This window comes from Trematosphaeria pertusa (genome assembly GCF_010094035.1).
Source record: "Trematosphaeria pertusa strain CBS 122368 unplaced genomic scaffold BU26scaffold_10, whole genome shotgun sequence".
Taxonomy (NCBI): Eukaryota; Fungi; Ascomycota; class Dothideomycetes; order Pleosporales; family Trematosphaeriaceae; genus Trematosphaeria; species Trematosphaeria pertusa.
The window spans coordinates 1,523,811-1,547,833 of record NW_022987221.1 but is presented as its reverse complement, the minus strand read 5'-3'; the positions used below and the strand labels follow the sequence as shown (position 1 = coordinate 1,547,833).

Below are 24,023 nucleotides of genomic sequence, written 5' to 3'. Positions count from 1 at the left end.
TATACTAGATAGTTAAAAATAATATAGATAAGTTAGATAGCTTATCTAGATTTATCTTAAGTAGCTTAGAGTTAAAGAAATCTAAATAAAATAGTAGCTTTTTAGTAGAGGCTTAGTATTTTTAGAGAGTTTAATAATATAGAGAGTTTAATAATAAAGTATATTATATAATATATCTTAGTATAACTCTAGTATAAGATATAATATACTATAAAGAATATATATATAAATTTTTATAGAAAAATATTAAGGTTTTACTTAGTTATTTAAGAAAAACTTATAGATTCTTATTAATTTTTTCTACTAAGAAATTATAGAGAGTTTAGTAATATAGAAGGTTTACTAATAAAGTATATTATTTTTTTATATTATAGAGTAACTCTATTATATTAGTTTTTTTATATTAATTAGTAGACTCTATATATAGCTATAGCGTATTATTTACTTTAGATTTAGCTAGTCTAGAGAGTATAAAGATTAAGCTATATTCTAGCTTTATAAGAGAATAATTCTATATAGATAGCTAGACTTATAGTAGTTAAGATAATTTTTAGTAGAGACTTAGTAAAAGTAGTTAGCTTGTTTAGGTAGTTAGTTTATTTATAAAGTACGTTAAAGAAGTATATATACTTAGTAGAGTATAAAATAATCTTAGAGGTTAAACACTAAATATAGAGAATACTCTACGTTTCTATTAAGCGCTAGATTCTTAGCTATAGAGGAAAAGCACTAGATAACGGTATGTTTTTAATCTACCTAAGCTACTATCCTTAGTAGCAACGGCGGAACTAACGGGATCTCACAGCCGCATCCATTAAGCCATACTGCACGAAGACGCTCGTCCTCAGAGTTCTGCCGGTATCGCAGCTGAGGATGCTTGGCGTCGGCGCCGGCGGTAGCATCGAGCAGCACATCGAGCGGGACACGCATGACCCACGCATCTGGGATGTGGCCAACTCTAAGCTGCTCAACATACAAATCGTCGACGCCACGACTTTCCGCACCGTGACCGGACTGAACCCGCCAGAGACGCCCATCTCTGCCCAGACGTATCAGGAAATAGGCTTGCCGTTCTTCAAACTGTGGCGCGATGAGCTGTCTGCGGACGGAGTTGCGGGGCAATGGGACTCGATTACGGGCGTTGCCGACGCTATGGCTTTGAAGCGAAGGTACGGCAGGGCAGTATGTATAGAGACGATGAGTATGAGAAATGGGGCAAGTTGAGGTTTGGTGTATGGGGACGCCTTGATCAGGAGTCGTCTGGTAACTTCGAGGATGGGGAGGGTTCGGAGAAGGCGGGAGAAGGCGGATGCGAAGAATCGCATTTGGAATTTCCTGTCGTGTTGTTGGATGTCGACGATACGCTGCCCCCCTTCCGTAGTGTTGCTGCTGATGACTTTTGACAAGCATGACCATTGGATACCTGCTTCAAATACAATGCAAGCCCTGGGTGTTATACTTTGCCGCGTCTAGGCCTCCGTAAAGATAGTCTCATTAGTCCCGGCTGTACCCCTCCTAATCCCAATCGGGATAACTTAGTTTACCCTAACTTTGATTACGGTGTTACTACCAGACGGTATCATGCTTCAAAGATAAGACTCTCACAGACTACCATGTCAAGCAACGACAAAATTTTCTCCAACCATGGGTGGCGGAAGGAGCGTAAGGAGTAACGGGGATGAGACCTTTGGCGGAGTGATACAGTACGACATGGGAAGGACATGCCGAGTTGGTTTGAGCGGTATTATGCTCGCTGCGGTGGGCAGAGTTCTGGCGAACGTGCCATAGGGCGTATCTCTTCAAGCTCAGCCGCATCCCCAAGTTCAGGTGCAACGGGACGGGTCTCAGCATCCGTCGGCAGCCTGTTCGCCGTTCGGCATCATCTGCTCCCTACAGACGCACTCGCCAGCAGCTGTTCGACATCCAACTCAGCGACAGCTCCTCTCAACTCGGCCATGAGGTCATTGAACTCTTCGACGATGCTACAGTGCGGTAGGTATGGTTCTAGCTTACTACTTGCTACATCGACCCTAGGGCAACAGTATACGGTCCAGGAATAGGCCTTTGGCTGACAAACACCCGACACATCCACAACTAGCGAAATTTTTGCCAATATTAGAGTAATGCCCCCGGAAAAGCACGGTAGAAGCCACCAAAGCGCTACAAATACGTGGCAGTAATGACCAAGAACGCCAAATTTTGGGAGTTTTACCACCGGGAGGTGCTCTTTAGAGATGGATTTCAACTCATCGCGCAGTGCAAGAGTTAATTGTCCGAAAAAGGAAGTGGTAGTGACTCAGCCGTATAGCGCACGAAGATAAGAAACCCGAGCCGGCCATTCTGTCCCGTTCGAAGCTTTTGAAATTTGTATTTCATCGAAGGAAGCTCTGGATTTCCACGATTCAGTCCAGTTGAACAGCGAATAAGGCTCGTCTTTCTTGAGCATGACTAGCACATCAAGGGTGGGGTTCAAAAGCTACCTCAGCAGACGAGACCTCACAGCAGCGCGATTCGATCACAGTCGAGCAACGCAACGAACCACTTCACTGGCTTGTTCATAGATTGTGCCTAGCGACAGGGCAAGGATCCATTCCACCCGGGTCCAACTCCGCCCGCGCCTGCATATGCATGTAGGACACGTACGCTACGCCACACCCATAAACCCAAACCTAGAGCCTTGTACATTATATGTAGGGTCGATTTGTGCCAATTGGCTAATATCAAAATGCTAGGCCAGGGGATCACCCACTGTCGCGGACGCTGGTGCCGCTCTGAGTACATATACGGAACATTCTCCGGAAGCTCTAGATTGATCTTTTTCTTCCACACCCACGCATTATCTGCAATTCGAGACACGCCTAACGATTTCCGGCCGACCACCCCAAGTTATAAGTCACCTACAACGGATTCTCTACCTCGTCAACGATATTGTGGTCCATAAGTCATTATGGGGATTTTCTCTGCTACTTATGCCTCATTGCTCACGAACGCCCTCTCCAGTATCACTGTGACGGAACTTCTCACTCTCGGTTTTGGAATCTTACTCGTGTTTTCCTCGTACCTGAACCGGGCCTCGGTCAACGCACCTTTTGTTGGATATCGATCATGGTTTGAGCCGACATTTTTGTTGAGGCTACGGTTTCTCACGAATGCCAAAGGCATTCTAACCAGCGGATATGAGAATGTCAGTGAAACACGCCTTTAAACCCAAATTCTAGCTATGATCTGACCGCGAGAAGTACAAAAGTGGAAAGTTCTATGTCCGCAGAATCGACGGGGATACCCTCATTCTATCCAACAACTATCTAGAAGAGCTTCGCCTGTTTCCCAACACGGTCTTGAGCAACGCACATGCACAGTACCAAGTAAGATCGACGCGCACCAAGGAAACGTTAATGTGCTCATGAGCCTGTGTAGAACATTCTGGGCAAATACACATATGCTTCGGTAGTGCTGCACAGCACCCTCCACACACAGGTTCTGCTACAGCAGCTCACCCCGAGGGTTAGCTTCTACACCCTGCGCTCGAAAGCTGCGTTCGACCATGCCTTGTACGATTTGATGCCCCGCTCCAAAGGTAACAATGAAAGCCAGACCCGGATGCGTGTACTCGATACTAACACACGGGCTAGAGTGGGTGGAAGTGGATATCCAATCTGTCACACGGAGTATCGTTGCTCGGATGACGGGTGCGGTCTTCCTCGGTTCTGCGGCCTCGCGCAATGAAGAGTGGTTGAACATCAGTATCCAGTACCCGATGGACACCTTTCAAACTGCCTTTCAACTGCGCATGTTCCCTAAATTCATGCATCCTCTGCTGGCAAGGTTGCTCCCCTCACGCTACAGGCTTCAGGACCATCGCAGAAGAGCTGGACGTATAATCCAAGCGCTGATGACGGAGCACAAGAGAAAGGTCAAGGCTGGTATCCAGACGGAGGAAACGCTGCTCGGCTGGATGGTGGACAATGCAGTGGGTACGGAAGGGGATCTCGAGGAGATGAAGAGCAGACAGCTTGTTCTAACGCTGGCTTCCATCCATACCACCGCACTTGCACTCAGCCACGCCTTCTACGACCTTTGCGCTCACCCGGAATACGTCGAGCCTTTGCGCGAGGAAATTGAAAGGGTCTCCAAAGAGTTCCAAGGCGACGACTTCGTCCACCACGGCCTCCACCGCCTTGAAAAAATGGATTCATTTCTGGTGGAGTCTCAGCGCTTTCACCCGCCTGTGCTGAGTAAGTGAATCTCTCTCGGAAAACCATCATGAACGTCCTGCTAATATTGCCACAGTGTCGCCTCAGCGCGTTGCCATGAAGCCCATCTCCCTCCATGATGGCACATACATCCCGCGTGGAACTAGAATTGCTTTCCCCTCCGCTGCCATTCTCATGGACAAAGCAGTGAAAGCCGACCCCTTTGTTTTCGATGGGTTCCGCTCCTATCGCAAGCGGCAGCTCCCTGGCGAGAAGTGCCATCATGTGTGGGTGCAGACGGGCAAAGAGAATCTCGCCTTCGGACATGGCAAGCAAGCATGTCCTGGCCGGCATTTTGCTGCCGCGGAGATCAAAGTTGTGCTGTCAAGGATCATTAGTGAGTACGACGTCAAATACTGGGCTGGGCAAGTGCGACCCAAGACATTTTACTTGGATGAGAATGTGTTTCCGGATCCTCAGGCGAAGCTGCATTTTCGACGCAGGGGGCAAGAGTTGTCAAGCAGGAAGGAGTCGTGAGATCCTGACCTTGTACAGTGTGACCTTCCGTAGTTGAAATGTCAGTGGTGTACCTGCACGGCGCAGTTTGCAGGCTGCAGCTTTACCCGGATGAACTGTGCCACACCTAACCCTCGCATTGGTCTCAGAATAATTCGTTCGTCCTTATCAACACACTTTCCAATATCGAGTTAATATGGAGATCTCAAAGTCCTCGGTCAATGCAAATCCCCAAGCCCGAGTTGCTGGTCGGATTTTGGCGGTGAGATCGCCTGCCCAAGCGAAGTCCGACTCGGCAAGCCTGATCAGCAAAAATGAGCAGGCAATTGGACGGAAGCGTGATTATTCTATCTTATCCTTGCATACGTCAAGTGGCAGAATTTATCTGCGAGACCTCATGCAGCTTTGTCAATTTGTCAATCCATCGCCGTCACACCCTCACGCCGCTTCAGGCGGACCTCGAATGGCTGCCTTTCCAAAACCGTAAAGGTCCGCTGCTGATCCCATTGTAGCCTTCCAGCCTCAGTATCAGCAGGCAGCAAGTCAAATCTCCATATCAAACGAGCCAAGATAAGCCGCATCTCAGCCCATGCTAGCAGTCTTCCAGCGCAGGACCGCGGACCGACACCAAACGGCTGGATAGCATTTTGTTGGTCCATCTCAAACTCTGGGCTCTTGCTGTCGAGCCATCGTTCCGGGCGGAATGCATCAGAATCATACCACAACTTTGGAGACCGTGAGACCGTCAATGAATGCACGTTAACAAACGTACCCTCTGGCAGTCGCTCTCCAGAGACCATACCGCCTCCCGGTGGTACTATTCGTGGTGCTCCTACCGGCCTGTTCTAATTTAGCCCATTGAGAAATAGCCAAGTGAGGGTTGCAGAACTTACGTTGGGTTGCACATGCGCATACCTTCGTTGAGTACAGCTTTAAGATATGGCAGATCCCTGAGCGCAGAGAGATTGATGACATCTTCCGTTTTGAACGCGTTCCGAATCTCAGCAGCAAGCAATGCCATCTCGTCCGGATTTCTAACCAGATGGTACATCGTGCCGTTTAGTACGGAGATGGTGCCATCGCTACCCGCGACTATGAGGACACTGGAGGTAGCTAGCATTTCAGGATGTGTAAGTCCGTCTACTCCTTCTTCGTCCCGCTTGATCATGGAGATGATATCGGGTCTGTCTTTCTCGAGGTTCAAGCGGCGATTTATCTTGTCCACCGACATTTGCCAGTGCTCCATTCCCTTTTTGACGACGCTCTTGGGTATGGCAAAGCTCATGAGCCAGTTGAGGGCTGGGTAGTATCGTAGACTGACTCTGTATGTTGCTGCCCTAAGAGACGTGAAGATCATGGAGCACCAGGGGTGGTGCTCGGAGCTTTCCAGGCATCCAAATGGCTCCCCAAAGCCCAGATCCCCAATTTCATCGAAGACGACAAAGCTGATCCAACGCAGAATGTCGACGATGGCTCCTTGGCTGTCGGAGGAAGCCAGCTTGTCGAGCTTGGAAATGAACAGCCTAACGTGGGCTTGGATGATGGGTTCCTGCATCCGCACTGCCTTTTCGTTTAACGCCGGGTCCATGGCCCTGCGAAAGCGTGAATGGAGCTTGATGTCTATTGCGTTCAAAACAGACGGTGGCCGTCCTTTGGCCGCACCATGCCAGATCGCGCTCTTGGGGAACGCTTGACGGCCAGGCTGGTTGGTATATATGTCCTGCCATGCTTCTGGTCGCGCAAACGAAAGCTCATCGGGTGCGATGCGCACTATGTCGCCGTAACGTGTGTGGAGGTCCCGGACATCTCTGTGCAACCACCCGGACCAGAGCGAGAAGATGTAGCTGAGCCTCGTTGCAGCCCACCGCTTTGGCCCTGGGTACTTTGACAAAGGGTGAAAATATATGTTGTAGATGGCATAGCTGAGGAGGTACTAGGGTCATTCGTCAGCGCCGAGCCAAAAAGGTTCAGGACCCTCCGTACCACGACAAAGGCAGCCGTCAGTCCAAGAAGTTTGACGGTAAAGTCTTGAAAGACAGCATTAAGAAGCGCCATTTCGAATGCGCGCCCCACGACTACCGTTGTGTCAACCTGAAGACGGACGTGACGTTGAAGATGAGCCCAGAAATTGGAATGGAAGAGGTGGTGTCGGCGTGCCCAGCTGCAGGCTGCCGAGGCCAGAGTTGTTGGGGGCGGTGACGCCTCCTCCTCGTGGACCCCTGTGTAGACTGTGCGTGTTATCTGCGGCGCGGACTCCGAAATTGCTGCAGGACGTCTACCCGCCATACGCGCCTATGCAGCACGAGTACGTTTCCGTATCGAGCGAGTTCCCGAATTAGGACGGTGACACACAACAGTTGAATAGTCGGCGTTTTGATGCCCTTTGCTGAAGGCTGTCTCCGTGCAGGGATCCCATCGATCGCCTCGCGTAGCAATATATTCTCAGTCATGCCAACGGACCAATGGGTGCTGCGGCGATGGTCTCGCTGCTACAGCAGTTAATGTCTGCATCTCCTGTGATGTGTGAGTGATCAATGAAGAGGCTTTTTGCTCCATCTTTCTCGCTCGAAGATGTGGTACACGAAGCTAAGCGTAATCGCTGCTGTGGCCGTGGTAGCGAGCCCCGCATTGTCTAGTGGTACGCCACCAACGTTACATGGACTCTCGCGTGGCGCCCTTCCGCTTCCGCTCCCGCTCCCGCTCCCGCCTTCACCCGCAAGCCAGCAACCAACATCCCTATCAAGCGAGCTCAATGCGACTGCACGTTCGCTCCATTCCTCGGCAGAAGCATCCCAACACGAGCTTCTGGCGTTTCAGGCTCGCCTCTCTGAGTCTCCGCCCAGAATCGATCTTCTCCAGTCACTCATCCAGAAAGATTCGGATGTGGCCAAGCGTGCCCGAGTCGCATGCCAGGTGGCCAAGCTCGTCCTCACAAAAGTAATAGCTTCAAATGACTCCGACTACGAGATTGAAAAGGATGCCAATTGGTACGAAAGCCTTCACTTCCCTATTGTCCTCGCTTACATAGATTTGTATCGTGGCAGGTCACAAACCTGTTGGCTCCCGGCCGCGTGCTTCATCCGACCACAAAACTCGCTCGAAGTCGCCGTGACGTTAAAAATCATCGCGAATGTACAAGCAAAGTTTGCAATAAGAAGCGGCGGACACAATGCCAATGCAGGGTTTAGCAGCATCGACCAGAATGGTTTGCTCATCGATGTACGAGACCTACAAGTTCGCAGGCTGAATGCGGACGGATCAATGAGTGCTGGCTCTGGCAATCGCTGGCAGGATATATATGACTTTCTAGACGGCTACGGCTTAGGTGCTGTGGGCGGACGCCACGATGATGTTGGAGTCGCCGGCTTTCTTCTCGGGGGTAAGGATATGCCTACTCGCGCCGTTCCTCAGTCACAAGACATTTGTTATCAAAATGCTCATCCACGTAGGAGGCATGTCTTTCTTTCCGAATCTATATGGTTTGGGCGCGGATAGTGTGGAAAACTTCAAGGTATGTTAATGCTCGCATGGGCAGGGCTATCATATACGCTAACAGTTTAAGGTTATTCTAGCAAACTCCACCATTGTGAATGCAAATGCGAAAAGCAACCGAGATCTTTTCCAAGCGCTCAAAGGAGGGTCGTCGAATTTTGGTACTATTCGCAGCTATTCCTGCTAGAAAGCCCCCACTAACTTCAATTTCAGGAGTTGTGACAGAATTCCGAATTCGACCTCGTCCTATCCAGCGTATATGGTATTCCATGGACATTTACAACCCAGTGGATTATAAGGCTGTTCTCAATGCGACTGCGCAAGCCCAGAGTGCTATGGAAAGTGATTCCAACCTGGGCTTATTCGTCAATGTCGGCCCTCAATCATTGTTTGTGGGGAAATTCTACGCACAATGGGCTCCATTTCCAAGCGCTTTCCAAGCGTTCAGTCATCTCACACCCATTCAAACCTTCGTGCCACAAACGAACGGGACCCTCAAGGATTTGGTCACCGCAATCAACACGCACATGGGCGAAGCCAAGTAAGTTTTGCCTCTACACTACTATAATATCTGAGAACCTTGCTGATGCATGAGATAGAAGAGAGCCGCACGCCGTCAGCCATGGCGTAGACCTCGAGCTTTACATCAAGCTGCATGAACAGTATCTTACATCGGTGAACTCATCAAAAACACCTACAGCGACCCTCACGTACACATTCCAGCCGGTAGGAAAGGCTTGCGTCGAATATGGCAGGCAGCATGGTGGAAACTCTCTCGGAATCGAGCTCGCCCCGCAAACTTGTGAGTAGGCTTCCCTCTCCGCCAGCCAAATAGCACTACAAAAAATTAATATCGGAGTAGGGTTTGCGCCCCTGGTTGAGTGGACATCACAGGAAGAGGATGCAGCTTCGCACGAGCTGGTTACCAAGCTGGGCGAGAGGGCCGAAGCAATCGCGAAGGAGCAAGATGCCTTCTTCCCTTATCAGTTCATGAACGATGCCTCACACGTGCAGAAGCCGCTAGCCAGCTATGGATCACAATCCTTGTCGAGCCTCTTGGCTGTCAGTGCAGCTTACGATCCTAGCCAACTGTTTCAACGGCTACAGAACTCTGGCTTCCTCCTATCACGCAGGTAAGTCGCGTCATGGTATTAGACTTGGGGCCTCTGTCATTAGCAGGGGTGTCCGCAAGTTGGCTGACATGGGCGTTGTATACCCATGCAACAACTGCGGTCTCACAGCATCGGGGTTGCCACTTTCATGTAATTGCTGCAAAAATTTCTTAGGATCCAACGGGCCGGGACCGAATAACTGCTCAATGCCATACAACTTACAACCCCGGCTTTTTAATGGATATTGAAAGTCCGCTAGCTGCCGTCATTTGCTGGGTACAATTTCCCGTAAGGCGGGTGCAGCGGCCCGTCCCTTTGGTTATCCCCACCACAAGGAAGGTCCGGTGGGCGATCACTAGCTGACTGCAGCCCTCCCATTACGCGCGGATATAACGACCTAGTCGCGTTCTTCAGATTGTTCCCACCAAACTTATTCCATCCTATTTAGCCCTTTGGCGCAAGGTGATTTTCCTTTCCGCGTGTTTGGGCACTCACTAGTGACGCCTTGAGCAATCGTATCCTGACCCACATCTCAGTGCACTATCCGAAATCTTTTCTGGAACCTTCGCTTCACTGCGCTATCATGGGCTCCGCGGGTTCAAAGCCGGCTGACTTCGAGAGCGAGGCGCGCGGCATCGCTGTGATGCTTATTGTGCTCACCACAGTGGCAATCATCTCACGACTGATTTCGCGGTATTTTCAGCCGGTGAAAATCGGTACGGATGACTACGTCGTTGCTCTTGGCTATGTAAGCAAACTAAGGTCTGCCGATTGGGGAGTGCTCACAGAACGCAGCTGCTCAACTTGGGGCTACTCATCACGGTTTTGCTAGGTGAGTGACAAAAGCAGCTCAAGACCCGGAAAGCTCAGTGATTCGATATTGACGATTTTCAAGTGGCTAAATATGGAGGGGTTTCTCTACCCCGGATGGCGAAACTCTCAAAGGAGGACGCACTCTCCTTGAAGAATGTACGTCAGCCTGCACCCCACGATGGTGCGCAACTGATCCGCGAGACAGGCGACCACTGCGCTAGCCTTTCTCTACACATTCACGATCATCACCATCAAGATATCTGTTCTGTTCATGTATCGCCGCATCTTCACCCTCAACGAAAGATGGTTCCGGATTGGTTGGTGGGTAAACTTCTTGCTGATTTTTCCATGCTACACCGTGACTGCGGTTACACTTACCGCCTGGCAAGTCGCCAACAGCGAGAAGTTTGGTGCGAACAACATCAGCAAGTATGCTGCCTACGTCCTTAGCTCTGTAAATGCGGTTTCCGACGTTCTTGTTCTGGCTCTTCCCGTCACAATGGTGTGGCGCCTACACCTCCCAGCCCGAGAAAAAGCTGCGGTAATGGGAATTTTCCTGCTTGGTTTAGTGTAAGTATCGTCCAAGCAGCTCATGACAATGGACGCTAATATCTATGTCTAGAGCGACCTCAATTTCGATAATGCGTGTCGTTCGATTCCGCATCAAAAGAGAACACCACTGGAATGCCGCATACGCCTTCTACAACGATTCCATAACATCCTCGACGGAAACATCTGTGGCGATGATCTGCGTGTGTCTCACAGTCGTCAAACCGTTGCTGCGTAAGACGAGAGACATCGCAGCTTCGGGTGCGGCTTCGCTAGTCAGTCTGATTTCCCAAGGCTCTGGGGGGAGAAGATCACCCAGATCGAAGGCCAGTGGAGCGGACGCTATACGAAGCACCAGCGGTGCCGTACATTCCCGGAAACACAATAATGGGATTACGGCAATTCAACAGTACGATATCGACGCGCTTCCGAGGAAGCCTTCAAGCAGCCAACCCTCGAGCAGCAATGATGATGAGATTGCGTTGGTAGATATGAATCCGTGAGAAGGAAAGCAAAAGAATCATCTTGACGCTCAAAAGAGACATATAGCTGAGCTTTACGGGAGTCAAAATCATGTATATCTCAGGTGGCCTCGGGAGAATAGTTACCTCTACTATCCTAGCTCTTTGATGCTACTTGCAACCAAACAAAGGGCATGTCGGCAACCTTGCCAAAATATTGCACCCAACCATATGATACGGAGTGCTTGTTGGGCCACCTTTCTCGGGCAACAATACTGGCGTGGTAGCTCATTGCGCTGTGCCGCATCAAAAGAATGCTGGTACATAGATACCAATGCAACACCCCAGGTCGGGGACCATAGAGTGTTACCCGTTCCACATATGTGATGTCGCTGCATAGGCTGTGCCGCATTTGCTATTTATCCTTCTTGGCACGATTGTGCATATTGTTTCTGGGATAAGTGAGCTTTCCAGGGTCGGCGCACGTTGTTGTAACTGTGCCGTACCCCAAGGGTGTGATCTGCACCCATTGGATCAGCCCATCTTCTGTTCCCGCGGACTTCGCCTTTCGCAGCGCGGCGGCGATTTCGGGCACGAAAGCAGGCCCCTCCACTTTCTCTAGTGTCGACTTCCAACCCAATTTCTCACTACCACACTGCCAATCATTCTGACGACGCCAAAATGAGCCTCCCAGAGTTCATCTTTGGCGGAGGAGGTTTGACCGACGCTTGGAGAGAAGACAACATCTCCGAGTTGATTGAAGCACTGGGGCAGGCCAGCATCAAACGAATTGACAGCGCTGCAGTATACCCATATACCTCACCAGGAGGAGCTGATAGACTTTTGGGTCACAGCAAGTTCCCCGAAAAGGGCTTTGCTATCGACACGAAGGTCCTCTTTTTCGGCGATGGTAGTGGCACCATGACGGCGGAAGCGATCCAGAAATCTCTTTCTGGCAGTCTCGAGGGCTTGGGGGTTCGGAAGGTAAGTGATCTGGCAACTGAAACGACCATCCCGCCAATGTTCTACAAATTAACGATGGCAGATCAACGTATACTACTGCCACGCCCCCGACAAGCAAACACCCATCGTCGATCAAGCCGCAGCAATAGACGCAGAGTACCGAAAGGGCTTCTTTTCCCAGCTAGGCGTCTGCAACATCTCCGTCGAGATGTTGGAAGAATGGCTCCATATCGCAGACGAAAAAGGACTCGTCAAGCCTACCGTCTACCAGGGGCAGTACAATCTGCTATGCCGCACCTACGAGACCACGCTGCTCCCACTCCTCAGAAAGCACAACATCAGTTTTGTCGCGTTCAGTCCGCTTGCAGGAGGCTTCCTGACGGGAAAGCTGACATTCTCAAAGAAGTCAGAGGACCTTAAGGGCACGAGGTTCGAGGTCTCGGATACGAACTTTGGTGGTATGCGGTACAGGAGCTTCTATGATAAGTCGGCCATGCACGAGGCGTTGCAAAAAGCAGCACCTTTTTGCGTCTCCCATGGCATCAGCTTACCAGAGGCCGCGCTGCGATGGCTTCTGTACCATTCTTCCCTGGAAGCTGACAGAGGTGATGGTGTGGTTATTGGCCCGAGCAATCTCTCACAGCTTGATAGTTATGTGAAGACCAAGAACGCTGGCCCTCTTCCGGAAGACCTTGCAAAGGAGTTAGCTGCTCTCTGGAATGATCGAGTCAAAGAAGCTGCAGCTTCAATTGTGGAATATTGAAGATAGTGCGCTATGGCAACATGGCCACGGTAGCTCTTGGCTTACCCTGCGGCACCTTCGAAATACAAATCCGCGTTTTCCTTAATTCTTATTCTTTCTTATACTTCTTCTACTGTCCTGCACGTTCGACTGAAGTTAGATGTTGTTTCCAATAATTGACGGGCATCCCTGTAGGAAGGATGTTATAGAAACTCAGAGTTCGGCCTGCCCACGTTAGATTCAGTACCCCATTTACTATAGCCACATATCATACATTCGTCTAACCGTTTGCCTAGGAATATGAACCTTTGTTGGTTCGGCGGCATACCCTCCTTTTTGAAAACTTTTGTTTCATATTCGCTTCGTTTCGCCTGGACAGAACTCTAGCGTTATGACCTTGCCGTTCGTCGTTTTCACAAACAGCTGCATGCTTCGGTTGCTGACCAGCGCCGAGTTATACCAGATCAAATAGGTAGAGAGGGTATTCCCGCGGCCGACACCAGCATCGAAAAGTGGGGCGTCGTTGCGAAGGTTCTTGCCCCCAGACTCGAGTTCCTATGCACATGATGACTCGCTCGCTATATCCTCCAAGCAACGTCGGAGATCAGTTGCCGTAGCGTCGCTATTGAGAGCAACGCAAAATGGCTTCGCAAATCCGCAAACATTGTCTGTTCCTAGCACGTTTACGCGACAGAGACGACGAGGGGCTATCAAATTGGAATCGGCCTCATTGCGGGTATGGCAAAAGCATCTTGAAAGAAGGCAATGATATCTTCGAAATCATCATCCTTGTCGAATTGTTGTGCATCAAAGTCAGTATCGTCTCCAATGAACAGCTAATATTTGCTGACCTTTAGCGAAACGGTTTTCTGACAGTCTTCCGTGCGAGCCTCGAACTTCCATTGTTCAGCTTGCCGGTGGAATACGGTGAGCTCGACAAGATCCGGTGGCTCTAGCATTGCAGGGGCCTCTTTCCAAAGATTTCCGACCAATTTTGGTCGATCCTCGCGAAGGGTGTGGCCTTTCTTTGGTCCTACCAAATTTATGCGTCGCATGATCATATCTATGTCACCGATGGCTGCTTCCCCTGAAATTCCGTTAACCCTACCTAGAAACGGCCGAATGGCATATCTCCTTTCGGTGTGAGATTCGAAGCTGATCCACATGGATTCCATTTATGAATTGTTTCATTAGAGTTGAACATGGGTTTGGAAGACATGTCGATGTTTACTTACGATACATTGGGAAGAAGATACCGCCTTGGGCTACCATGGAGGCCGGAAGCCGGCTGCTGAACCGGTGGATGTTGAACACGGGGAAGTGGCTAAGGCCTAGGGGTAAGCTATAGATCTTGCTATTTTCAGGTACCCGTACGGTCCTCATGAACGAAATGGAAAAATCGCTCTCACCGACGATAGATTGGAGGACACCTCGGTGAACGGCTTCTTGGGGACGGCCTTCTCATGTCTGTTTAATTCCACCTCGATAGGAGGGAGATAGCCTGCTAAGAAATGATGCAATTGTTTGTTCCGAGTTGATCTTGAGAGAGCTGGACGAGTCATAGCACGAACGGCGGGAAGTAATCTCAACGGGAGTGGTGGACACATCCTTCCAAATTGAATCAATAGGAGTGCCATACTCGGCAAATTGAAACGACTTCCAATATTTGAGCCCTGATTTACAAGCAGTTAGCCGTCGGATATTCCTGTTCCTATTCAGAATACCTCACCTGGTAGTTTTTCTTTCAAGGCCACCCCGATCCGTTCGATGGGCACGTTGTCGGGCAACTGAATGAGTGGAGTGAAAGTACCAGCTTGTTGGCTCTGGCATCGAAGTTTGTTTCTCAGTCCGCGAATCTTGATTCGGATCACATCTGAAGATTGGTATGGCTGGCTGGAGAGCTCCTGCTTCCTGATAGCGCTTCGAGATGTTGAAGCTTGACTTGTGTTTCGGCTCGAAGAGCTTGAATGTCGTAGAGTACAGCGCGTCTTTGAGCTACTGGACTGTGAGGTGGATCTACTTTTTCAAATCTTCCAACCATCTAGGTGTGGATTCGTTAGGGGCGGGATTGTTGCGACTATTTTGGGAGGGTAGACCTGGCTCGCATTCCTTGTGGCTGTTACAAGCACTTGGGGTGCTTGAAGTGCACACTCTTAGCAACTCCAAATGAACATCTAGGATGACCTTACCTTTCGGATCTGATCCTTCAACTATCAGCTAGTTCCTTTACAGCCGCCTCTACGAGATTGCAATCCTGGAACTTTGAGTGATATATATACACATACTGCGATGACTGGCTTTGAGGGGAATTATCATCTCATTGGGGAGACCTAATATGGCTGAGTATTCGGGGACAACCTGAATAGGATTAGATGACTGTGGACTCGATGGGAACAGGAACGACCGCACCAGAGTGTTCAGAGGACGTTCGACCTGCTGTTCAATAAAGCTCATGATTTTCAACGACTGCGCCCTGTGCATAAATTGACGCGATATATCCGTAAGGGTGTTGGACTTCCGATCAAGCTGGCGCAACAAGTTCTTATGTTCGCCCTTGCCCAGTGTTGCCAGGTTCACAACATTAGAGAACAGCATTGCCGTGTACTACAACGACGCTATGTAATTATCAGATGGTTAGTTTTCACCTTCCAAAGTGCTTCCGAGGTCGCTTACTCGACTTCCACGTCTGATCTCAGGTTGGCTTGGCCTGGCTTTGGGTATAGAACGAACAAGCCATGTGGTTCGCGATCCAGATCGTATATCTCATGTTCTCCTGTCTCCGGCTCAGATCCATCGGTCTGATCTTGGGTGCTTCAGGTCTGTTCCTTAGCCGTGGCTCGAGACGATGGCCCGAGAGAAGACAAGTCTCCGCAAGGCTGAACTGCTGGGCCACTCGCATTTTGGTTGCCGCGGGCACGCTCGGCCGAGTCTGACCTTTGGTCTTAGAGCTTTCTGGGCAGCCTCTTTAATTTCTTCTACATGATGCCTTACCGCAGAGAGGAGAAGCGATGGAAAAGCGAGCTTCTGCTTCAGCAAGCTGGCCTTGAGCTAGAGTTATAGGAAATCTGGGAGCATGGAGCCTGTGTCTAGGCAACAACTGCACGGTCTGTACCACGGCCACATTTACGAGGGGGCGGCAGTCATGTGGTTTGGAGCTGAGCGTCATCCATAGCCACGTAAACTCTTGCACCGACTAGCTCAGCCTAGCCCAACAACCACCGCCACCACTTACGATAAGCAAGGGTAGTCACCCTTGGCATATGGGTGACTACCCTTGGCGCAGTGGGGTAAAATATAGAGAACGCGCTCAGCTGCGCGCGGGTTGAGGTTAATTGCACAGCGCATAGCGTGGCGCGGGAAGGCTGACATGTAAGGCAAACTTGCTAGCGACTAGACGAATATGCTCATATCTTTAGGGCCGGATGAATGCTTTGGTGATGCTAGCAGGGAGGACGGCCGACCCGCACCTGCCATGACCTTGTGCGAGAGGCGTTGAAATTTTTGGGGCATTCAAGGAGTAGTTGGGGTGGCTGTGGTTGCCACTGTAGGTTGGAGGTATAGACACCCTACTGAGGGAACCAAATGGGGCCCATGGCTAGCGAGGCACATCTTACTGCAATTTACAAATTGACGCGTCGCGAACAGTTGATGGGGGTGCCAACTCGCCCGTCATCGACTCGCTATGCAGGTACGTTAATAGTTTCATTTCTGGCTTCAGAAATCTATCTTAAAACCAGCCCAGAAATATCCCCTCCGCCCACCCACACTACAGCCTCAGCGCCGCCAAAATCCTAAAACAACCAATCAGGTCTCCCGTATCCCCAAGACCCACCGCATCAATAATCTCAATCGAGTTTTCCAGATCCGGGCAAAACACAAGCTTCCAATGCTCGCCGGAAACCAGGACACGTGGGAACGTAATGGACACGGAATCCTAAGTAAGCTTGCGTAGGTTGAAATATGCCATTGCCCAGACGGACAGTTGCACCTCGCCGTCCTCCTTGCTGCCGTCGGGCGACTTGGTCTCGATGCTGATGGCGACGGGGTTGTAGTAGAGAGGCGAATATCGGATGGATTGATGGTCCCATGGAGTGCTGCGAGAGAAGTAGCCAGCCGGGAAATAGCCTAGTTTTTAGAGAAGAACGGTGGCCCGAGTCTGATGGCGCAGTCGATTATCTTGTTCTTGAAAAGCTCGCCGTATTTTTTCCCGGGATCGGTATCACAATACACGGAATTTCGCCCAATGTTCCGCACCACCCATCCACTCGCCTCCAGTGTTTGCGTCCATCAGGACGTCTTCATTCCAAGAATCACGCCACTCCTCAATGCTGTCCTTGTCCCAGCCGCTTCTCGCACCGTTGGCATTGCATCTACCGTGATTCTCGCCGCGCGATTCTTCCAATCGCTTCTGCGTTGCTTCGCGGATCTTCGCGACCCAGAACAACATCCCGCTTCCAGCCCGGCCTTTGGCCAACTGATCGTGATACTTCTTCCATAGGAATGGCAGATGCAAGATCCTCTTGTCAAATTCGACGTCCCTATCCGAGCTACTGGGCATGAGCTTATTGGCGCCAAGGCCAGAGTCCCGCCTTATACACTTATCGAATCCTGCAAGCCATTCGTGATCCGTATCTCTCCGGCGCAACGCTACCTCCATCATTTGCACTTCGTGGATATAAGCTTGCTTAGTGCAAGTCTAGAGCCACGGTTAATATCCATCGTAAGAGCGATGACAAGTATATCGTACCTCGATGGCTAGTTTAATGCCACAGCGGTTGAACAGGGTCCTTGCCGGGTTCCGCGCGTCGAAGAAAACCTTGATTGTGGTGCCAGTTTCCAAGAAAGATTTTAGGGCGAGTGCACTCTCGTCCCCCTGGCGTAGAGCGCCGTTAAGCTGTGAAAGGTCAACTATGTTGACCGTTGAGGCTGGTTCGGCATAGATGATCAGGCTGTCTGAGTCCACGGAGAGGTACAGAGATGCGGGGTCGTTCGGAAGTCCGAAGAGGCTGTGCATGAACGCCGGAAGGGCTCTTGGGATGGAGATACGCTCCACTGAAATCGTTGGAGTAGTTGAAGCCATTTCCAACGAGAATAATATTGGTTTCGAGCGACGTATTCAAGGCACGTAGAAAACGTGCGCACGGAGAGGACTGGGCGACGCGAGGAAGCGGTAGCGAATTTTCAGATCTTTGATACAACCATGAGAAAATGTACGGAGCAATGAGAATCGGAGACCTTGATCTCCTGGATACGGTGAGTCGACAGTCTCATTATATGTTGACTCGTTCATGTCGAACAAAATGGAATGTTGGCATATGTTGTGTAACAGCAACCTTTCACTATCGCCCAATGACCCATTGACACGAATTCAGCTGTACGACAAGGATCTCTCCCAAGATTCTATCTCTGCTATACCTCACGACGGCCGTGACACTGGCACCAACGCTTCGCTAGCTTCTATTCCTCCAGCTACCGTTGCGGACCCTGCGATCGAGCTTTCGAGAGCGACAGTGCTATGCGACGCCACAAACGAGACGCACCCGCGCATTCGTTCGACTGTACGACATGCGACCGCCATTTCGGCAACGTCAAGGCTCTACAGCAGCACCTACGAGACTCACCCGTGCATGCCTCATCGTTTGATTGTGACGACTGCGATCGATCATTTGATAGCGAGCAGGCTTTAAAGCAGCACCTAAGGGATTCGCCTGCGCATGCGACGTCCTTCGACTGTGATACCTGCGATCGCTCTTTCGGCAGCGATGAGGCCTTGCGGCAGCATCTGAGGGACTCCCGGGGTCACCAACAGGTTCCGGAAACCCCTTTGGATCTATTCTTCCGCTCCTTTCGGACCTTTGAGTATGAACCATCTCTACCGCCAGCTACGTCCTACGCTTGTTTGCGAAAACACGAGGGTTGGCAGCGTGGCGAGGCTGCGTCAGACGATGCCTGGAACAGGTACCAGGATGCATTGGAGAAGGAACTGCGCATGTGGTACGGTTCAGAGAACGATTTGGCTGCGTGGCATTCCCTTTGCCGTGCAATTGGTGTCGAGCCGCTTCCGCAAACGTGTGAGCGATGCGAGGAAGTATGAGCCCGTTATACCAAGCTCTGAAGATCCATGCTGATCCGAATTACAGGCGGCACGAAGGACGCACGTCAATATTGTTGATTTGATTGAATGGGGACGAAGGCGTGAAAACACTGAGGACAGAGTTCAGACCTTTCGCAATGTGGCCGAGCTGCGAGACTACACCAAGGCGACCGGTAAGATATTTCGCAACACGTTCGCTCAAGAAGACGGCAATGTTGTCCTGAGACATTTACTGCGCAAGATCTTTCGCGGCAGCTTGTGAAAGAGTGAAGTGCGCGTTTGCACCGCATCGTCTCCACTACCCCTTCTGCCTGCGGAGTTTAGCATATCGCGTCTTTTTTGCTGGTACCTACGTACTGTATATGTATTATGCTCGCATCTTCTTTATGACGAGGTCGAGCGAATTGACCCCTGTGGTGTGAAGCCCGTGGGCTGTTGCGGAGACTGGAAGCTCTGCTGACCGCGCGTCGTCTCCACGACCATAGCCCTCAGCAAGCCAACAATAGGACTCTGCAGGTGCATTTAGCGGAGAATCAGCACTTGACACTCAGTGGTCTGATAATGGCCGACAATATAGCTACTGGCAATCTGTGGGTACATGAGTCCCATATATCCTACGCAAGGGACGCCCGTCACGACCAGATCCACGCCCATCCCTGGAATCTCTCAGAACTATCTCGCAATCGACCCAACTGTAGATCTAATTTAAACTGCACATGCATCGCTTTACCCATGGACGTTGCGGCCCCACACCAGAATACACCGGCACCGAGACCAAACGTGACCACTCCGCTGACCGCCATGCCCGCCATACATCCTACATGCTTGGCAACCATCCATTGAGCCTCCGCCGCGTGCGCCGCAATGTGCAGATCGCGGCTCAGAGTAATGAAGACACCCCTATTCACATTATAGGAGCCCTCAGTAAGGATACTGGCGGCAAGGTGCAAGGAATAGTGTTGGCTGTTCCAGATGATGCTGTCGGAAACATTCCACTGGGGACGTAGTTGTTTAGCTGTAAGACAAGAACGTTAGCGAAACGAACGCATCCCTCTTAACACCTTGGCTTCGTCGTGGAAGAGGCAAATGCGGCATGTGGGACGCTCACCTGCATCTTGGATTGCCCCGTTCCCTAGGCCCGTCCGACCAATTTCCTGGAGAGCTTCCATCTCTTTGACTAATCTGATCAGACTAGATTGATTGGGGCTCTGTGGTAGTGCGCGGTCCGCTGGGCAGTCGAAATACTCAGCTCCTTCTAGCACCTCGGGAGTTAGAGGTTCCGATCCCGTGCCGTCAACTACAAGCACAATCCATCGCTTCTTCGCCTCAACATTTCGGACAATGGTTGGCCAGGAACGCGCGTTGCTGCCCCTTCTGATCATAGGCGTTCCTCGTTGGGGGATGAACCATACCTCGCCGGGAACTTGGGCGAGGAACACACGGCGTTCCGGTGGAGGTGCTATCGACCGCTTGTAAGTACCGAAGGAGAAGAGAATTTTCGTCAGAGATTTGACTTACGCTTGCTTGGTTCTTTTCTCACAAATGCTTTGGACTTTTGTCCATTCGCCTCCGTCACTCTGATCGTTGCACTGAAATGGATCTCAACATTGTCGCCGAGTGGTGCACAGCCTCGGACCGGAATGTTCCCCTTGGAGAGTCCATGCATGTTTTAATCTGTGAACGGCGACCAGGCCGAGCCTCTGTGATTTTCCGACGTGTCGACAAAAAGCTCTACCGCATCTAACCGAAGCCGAGGGCCCCCGAGCTCAGAAACAGCTTGAGGTGAATCGAAGCAACAACTTCAACGCCCAAACAAGGTTTTTCTGTTGAAATAGATGATGGAATTGCTGTTTCAAAAGGGTAAGAGGCAGAGGAGGGCCGTGGAAAAGAGGCAACAGACGCCTTTATAATGACACCTACCTGCATCCAAAGCCCTTTTGCTTCTCACCGATTCCGGCCCCAAAATTTTGCGACGCCCTTTGTATGCACATCGTGCTGTTTTATCCAACCTTCTCTCAGCGCTCCCAGCCAATCCCGTTGCGTGCATACACACCCCGCGTCTGCCGCCCAACCACGTCCATCGATGTTGATTCACGCCATGCTTCTGCGAAAAGGCACCAAATGACATTTCAACATTTGTTTGCACTTGCTTTGCTCCGGAGCTCCCTGTTTGGAAATGCGTTCATGCCCAAGGCCGCTCACCGCCTCGGGTGGAAGCGCATCGAGGAGGGCTAGCAAGTGGTGGTGTAGTGGGCATAGAATCGGTTGGTGGGTGGCGCATCACATGGGGTGAGCTCTCGTCCCTTCTTTGGTATCTTCTGTGCATCCGTGCCAAGCATAATTAGAATAGCTGCCTAATCTCAATTGTAGCGCCAGCGTTGTTCGGCTCTCCTTTGACACTCCATTGAAAAGACAACGCAATGGATGCCTTTGGACTTGTCCCGCACTCCTGCCAATATTGTCAAAGGATTGAGATCGATGGCACCTTACGTAGCGATTCCGTTGACCAGTCTTTTACGTGGACATTCCGCAGCGTGCAAAAATATGCGGAAGAATGCATGCTTTTCAAATGGACTTTACAGTTCCCAACCCGGACTCTACAGGCCACAGACTATCTCGTCCTATACATATCGACCGATCACGAAGACCTTGCTCGTTTGGAGGCAGAATGGAGGGATGCCAATGACAAGTTGGTGCTAGGAAGCGATGGCGAGGATGGCGAGCAGTCGGGCCTAAGTATTTTCGCCGAAAGAGGTACGTTCCTGTTATAAGGTATGCCCATACTCTTAGCTAACGAGTGCAGATAACCCCGCCGCTCAATATATCAAATCAAGGCCCCTCGCACGTTCGAGAATGGGATCAAGGAACATGAAAACATATCGCAAGCTCCTCAAAAACTGCCAAAATACCCACGAGAAGTGTAAAGAAGCCATGAAAGAAGTTCAACATTGCGTGGCCCCCAGACGTCTCCTTTGTACGCAACCAAATTCAACCGAAAGGTTATATACTGTTCCCCAAGGAGAATCCCCTCGCTATGTAGCATTAAGCTACTGCTGGGGTGACACACAGCAAATGGAAAAGGCAAAGACCAAGAGAGTTAATGTCCAGGATCGACACCGCAGAATAGAGTTATCTCAGCTACCACAGACGATAAGAGATGCTGTAGAAGTGACCCAATCACTCGGATTGGATTACCTTTGGGTGGACGCTCTCTGCATTATCCAAGACGATCCAGAAGACGTTGCATCCGAAATTGCAAAAATGTCGAGCGTTTATCGAGGGTCCACCGTTACCATTTCTGCGGCCAGTGCGAAGGACTGCACGGAGGGCTTCCTTGGAGATCGTGACCTGGCAAAGGTTTATGGTTCTCTATTTGAACTACCTTACTGTCACGAGTCTGGTGATGATGTGGCGAGAGGGACAATTCTATTGTCCGAAAACCCGATTTGCGACACGCATCAAGAGCCTATTGATGAAAGAGCGTGGACAATGCAGGAACACTTGCTCTCTCTTCGTCTTATCAGATTCGGTTCAAAACAAACGACCTGGAAATGCCCAACCCTCTATGTCAACACTGATGGAGGTGGTTCCCCTCATCCAACGAACAAGGACACAGACTTTTCAGTCAACGAACCTCACCGAGTGACTGAAGTGCAGTCTAGAATGGAACAGTTCGGTGGACTGGGTAAATCAGTGGTCTTGGGTGATTGGTTAGCTAATATCAGCGCGTATACAAATCGCAAACTCTCGCAACCAGGCGACAAACTACCTGCTTGTGCTGCTCTGGCAGAGAACTTTGCGAACATATTGGGCTGGAGAGCATCCAATTACCTCGCGGGATTATGGGAAAACGAAATCCAAGCGCAACTGCTATGGTCTCGGCGAGAAGATACAAAAGCAGAGAAACTTTCCCGTCCAACTTGGTCATGGGCATCTCTGGATGGGCCGGTCACATTCTTTGAGCTCGGCTCGTTGGAGTATGATGGTGTAGTCAAAGCGCGAGCGAGGCTTGAACAAAGCGAAATCATCCACAAAGTCAAGGATCACAACTACTCTGACGTTATATCAGGCCGCCTATGGTTGAGCGGACGACTGCAACAAACGCATTGGGATGGCTTTAGTCTTACGCGGAGCGTTAATTCTCCTCGGGCCTTACCCCTTGAGATCCGTTGGGACTCATCTAGTAGCATCGGTCCGCGGACTGTATGGTGCTTTGAAATAATTGGGTCGCACATTTCAATAGGCCTCATGCTCGGAATGAAGAATGAGACGGAATTTGAGCGTGTCGGCTACTTCGAGTGCGAACTTCCGGCATCTGGGGGGTACTTGTTTGATGGGGTAGAGCCACGGACCATCATTCTTCACTAGTACTGATTACTTGCTACTTGCTACTTGCTACTTCATTTAATCAGAGATGACCTAGGTTAATGGTGATACTATGAGTCCGCCTCCGCCAAACATTACTGTAAACGGATATCAGCTCCAACCGATTCCACTTGCACCTGAAGATCCGAATAAGGAAAATTTAAAAGCGGCTCACGTCAAGGTGGTGGAAGACAAGATGACAGTAGAGGAATTAGGACAATTGTATGCCTCAATTGCGACTACGAGTCCTACATGGAGCGATAACATCACGTACTATCGTAACGAGGCTTCAAATTACTAGATATCAGACTATACTCCGTCTATAACTACATGTCTTTAAGATTATCTAGCTAAGGCTTCAATGTGCGCAAAGAACGCTGCAACTGTTACGTGAATACACATGCAGATAGATCAGCAGCTGTAGATTTATATGTGAAGTACCCACTGTCAGGTGTCCTGTCTAAAGCAATCGTATGTAATGCCCCAAAAAGAAATAGTGTGGCAGGGCTCGTTTCACTGGGAGATGTACGAGGTAGGTCGTGGGGAATTGAAAGTTCCAGATACGGAGCTGATTCTAGGTGCGTTAGCGACAGTAGCTACCAAAGAGCGGGGATAGCTACCACAGGTAAAGCCTCTCCTATTGTAATTCCATATCAACGAATCTGTATCCATAGAAGCTCCATTATGCATGCAAGCTACCTTGATCGCGTTGCCGACGTCTGT

The 24,023-nt window shown here is 50.3% G+C and overlaps 12 protein-coding genes across 12 annotated transcripts; 7 read left to right on the top strand and 5 right to left on the bottom strand.

Moving 5' to 3' along the window:
- Positions 1-873: 873 nt before the first annotated feature.
- BU26DRAFT_567307 (uncharacterized protein) lies at positions 874-1,996 on the top strand (the record flags this gene model as incomplete). The annotated part of the gene is made up of 2 exons (XM_033833642.1): positions 874-1,169; positions 1,789-1,996. The coding sequence occupies 2 exons, from the start codon at positions 874-876 to the stop codon at positions 1,994-1,996; spliced, it is 504 nt and encodes a 167-aa protein (XP_033681985.1).
- A 951-nt stretch (positions 1,997-2,947) lies between these two features.
- BU26DRAFT_430492 (cytochrome P450) lies at positions 2,948-4,730 on the top strand (the record flags this gene model as incomplete). The annotated part of the gene is made up of 5 exons (XM_033823884.1): positions 2,948-3,184; positions 3,237-3,365; positions 3,418-3,577; positions 3,633-4,235; positions 4,291-4,730. 5 exons carry the CDS (start codon positions 2,948-2,950, stop codon positions 4,728-4,730), a joined length of 1,569 nt encoding a protein of 522 aa, XP_033681984.1.
- A 330-nt stretch (positions 4,731-5,060) lies between these two features.
- Positions 5,061-6,841, bottom strand: BU26DRAFT_461102 (cytochrome P450). Its single transcript, XM_033825051.1, has 3 exons — positions 6,693-6,841; positions 5,603-6,642; positions 5,061-5,549 (listed from the first exon to the last, which is right to left on the bottom strand). The coding sequence occupies exons 1-3, from the start codon at positions 6,762-6,764 to the stop codon at positions 5,126-5,128; spliced, it is 1,536 nt and encodes a 511-aa protein (XP_033681983.1). The 5' UTR covers positions 6,765-6,841; the 3' UTR covers positions 5,061-5,125.
- Positions 6,842-7,280: 439 nt separating this feature from the next.
- On the top strand, positions 7,281-9,467 carry BU26DRAFT_552844 (FAD-binding domain-containing protein; the record flags this gene model as incomplete). The annotated part of the gene is made up of 7 exons (XM_033832169.1): positions 7,281-8,088; positions 8,159-8,220; positions 8,272-8,362; positions 8,415-8,742; positions 8,801-9,003; positions 9,064-9,334; positions 9,443-9,467. 7 exons carry the CDS (start codon positions 7,281-7,283, stop codon positions 9,465-9,467), a joined length of 1,788 nt encoding a protein of 595 aa, XP_033681982.1.
- A 429-nt stretch (positions 9,468-9,896) lies between these two features.
- Positions 9,897-11,281, top strand: BU26DRAFT_577050 (uncharacterized protein; the record flags this gene model as incomplete). Its single annotated transcript, XM_033834395.1, has 3 exons — positions 9,897-10,061; positions 10,332-10,696; positions 10,749-11,281. The coding sequence occupies 3 exons, from the start codon at positions 9,897-9,899 to the stop codon at positions 11,176-11,178; spliced, it is 960 nt and encodes a 319-aa protein (XP_033681981.1). The 3' UTR covers positions 11,179-11,281.
- A 500-nt stretch (positions 11,282-11,781) lies between these two features.
- BU26DRAFT_552843 (Aldo/keto reductase) lies at positions 11,782-12,862 on the top strand (the record flags this gene model as incomplete). The annotated part of the gene is made up of 2 exons (XM_033832168.1): positions 11,782-12,120; positions 12,182-12,862. The coding sequence occupies exons 1-2, from the start codon at positions 11,818-11,820 to the stop codon at positions 12,860-12,862; spliced, it is 984 nt and encodes a 327-aa protein (XP_033681980.1). The 5' UTR covers positions 11,782-11,817.
- Positions 12,863-13,551: 689 nt separating this feature from the next.
- BU26DRAFT_567301 (uncharacterized protein) lies at positions 13,552-15,436 on the bottom strand (the record flags this gene model as incomplete). The annotated part of the gene is made up of 4 exons (XM_033833641.1): positions 13,552-13,629; positions 13,693-13,928; positions 14,077-14,172; positions 15,127-15,436. The coding sequence occupies 4 exons, from the start codon at positions 15,434-15,436 to the stop codon at positions 13,552-13,554; spliced, it is 720 nt and encodes a 239-aa protein (XP_033681979.1).
- A 1,412-nt stretch (positions 15,437-16,848) lies between these two features.
- On the bottom strand, positions 16,849-18,083 carry BU26DRAFT_56638 (uncharacterized protein). The gene is made up of 2 exons (XM_033833513.1): positions 17,589-18,083; positions 16,849-17,537 (listed from the first exon to the last, which is right to left on the bottom strand). Exons 1-2 carry the CDS (start codon positions 17,919-17,921, stop codon positions 17,061-17,063), a joined length of 810 nt encoding a protein of 269 aa, XP_033681978.1. The 5' UTR covers positions 17,922-18,083; the 3' UTR covers positions 16,849-17,060.
- A 183-nt stretch (positions 18,084-18,266) lies between these two features.
- BU26DRAFT_461093 (uncharacterized protein) lies at positions 18,267-19,439 on the top strand. The gene is made up of 2 exons (XM_033825050.1): positions 18,267-18,929; positions 18,982-19,439. Exons 1-2 carry the CDS (start codon positions 18,357-18,359, stop codon positions 19,195-19,197), a joined length of 789 nt encoding a protein of 262 aa, XP_033681977.1. The 5' UTR covers positions 18,267-18,356; the 3' UTR covers positions 19,198-19,439.
- Positions 19,440-20,831, bottom strand: BU26DRAFT_521348 (uncharacterized protein). Its single transcript, XM_033829512.1, has 3 exons — positions 20,454-20,831; positions 20,044-20,394; positions 19,440-19,950 (listed from the first exon to the last, which is right to left on the bottom strand). Exons 1-3 carry the CDS (start codon positions 20,599-20,601, stop codon positions 19,568-19,570), a joined length of 882 nt encoding a protein of 293 aa, XP_033681976.1. The 5' UTR covers positions 20,602-20,831; the 3' UTR covers positions 19,440-19,567.
- Positions 20,693-21,224, bottom strand: BU26DRAFT_56648 (uncharacterized protein). The gene has a single exon (XM_033833536.1). The coding sequence runs from the start codon at positions 21,061-21,063 to the stop codon at positions 20,788-20,790; it is 276 nt and encodes a 91-aa protein (XP_033681975.1). The 5' UTR covers positions 21,064-21,224; the 3' UTR covers positions 20,693-20,787.
- A 94-nt stretch (positions 21,225-21,318) lies between these two features.
- BU26DRAFT_461092 (HET-domain-containing protein) lies at positions 21,319-23,584 on the top strand. Its single transcript, XM_033825049.1, has 2 exons — positions 21,319-21,689; positions 21,739-23,584. Exons 1-2 carry the CDS (start codon positions 21,356-21,358, stop codon positions 23,301-23,303), a joined length of 1,899 nt encoding a protein of 632 aa, XP_033681974.1. The 5' UTR covers positions 21,319-21,355; the 3' UTR covers positions 23,304-23,584.
- The last annotated feature ends 439 nt before the right edge of the window (positions 23,585-24,023 follow it).

Excerpts from the sequence above, each read along its gene's own strand:
- BU26DRAFT_461102 (XM_033825051.1), bottom strand. The coding sequence starts at position 6,764 with ATGGCGCTTCTTAATGCTGTCTTTCAAGACTTTACCGTCAAACTTCTT. Across the intron at positions 6,643-6,692 it reads TGACGGCTGCCTTTGTCGTG|TACCTCCTCAGCTATGCCAT; the intron begins GTACGGAGGGTC and ends GAATGACCCTAG. Across the intron at positions 5,550-5,602 it reads ATGCGCATGTGCAACCCAAC|GCCGGTAGGAGCACCACGAA; the intron begins GTAAGTTCTGCA and ends AAATTAGAACAG.
- BU26DRAFT_56638 (XM_033833513.1), bottom strand. The coding sequence starts at position 17,921 with ATGGCTTCAACTACTCCAACGATTTCAGTGGAGCGTATCTCCATCCCA. Across the intron at positions 17,538-17,588 it reads GCATTAAACTAGCCATCGAG|ACTTGCACTAAGCAAGCTTA; the intron begins GTACGATATACT and ends CCGTGGCTCTAG.
- BU26DRAFT_461093 (XM_033825050.1), top strand. The coding sequence starts at position 18,357 with ATGCGACGCCACAAACGAGACGCACCCGCGCATTCGTTCGACTGTACG. Across the intron at positions 18,930-18,981 it reads CGTGTGAGCGATGCGAGGAA|GCGGCACGAAGGACGCACGT; the intron begins GTATGAGCCCGT and ends TCCGAATTACAG.
- BU26DRAFT_521348 (XM_033829512.1), bottom strand. The coding sequence starts at position 20,601 with ATGCATGGACTCTCCAAGGGGAACATTCCGGTCCGAGGCTGTGCACCA. Across the intron at positions 20,395-20,453 it reads GAGAAAAGAACCAAGCAAGC|CACCTCCACCGGAACGCCGT; the intron begins GTAAGTCAAATC and ends AGCGGTCGATAG. Across the intron at positions 19,951-20,043 it reads CGGGGCAATCCAAGATGCAG|CTAAACAACTACGTCCCCAG; the intron begins GTGAGCGTCCCA and ends CTTGTCTTACAG.
- BU26DRAFT_56648 (XM_033833536.1), bottom strand. The coding sequence starts at position 21,063 with ATGTCATTTGGTGCCTTTTCGCAGAAGCATGGCGTGAATCAACATCGA.
- BU26DRAFT_461092 (XM_033825049.1), top strand. The coding sequence starts at position 21,356 with ATGGATGCCTTTGGACTTGTCCCGCACTCCTGCCAATATTGTCAAAGG. Across the intron at positions 21,690-21,738 it reads AAGTATTTTCGCCGAAAGAG|ATAACCCCGCCGCTCAATAT; the intron begins GTACGTTCCTGT and ends TAACGAGTGCAG.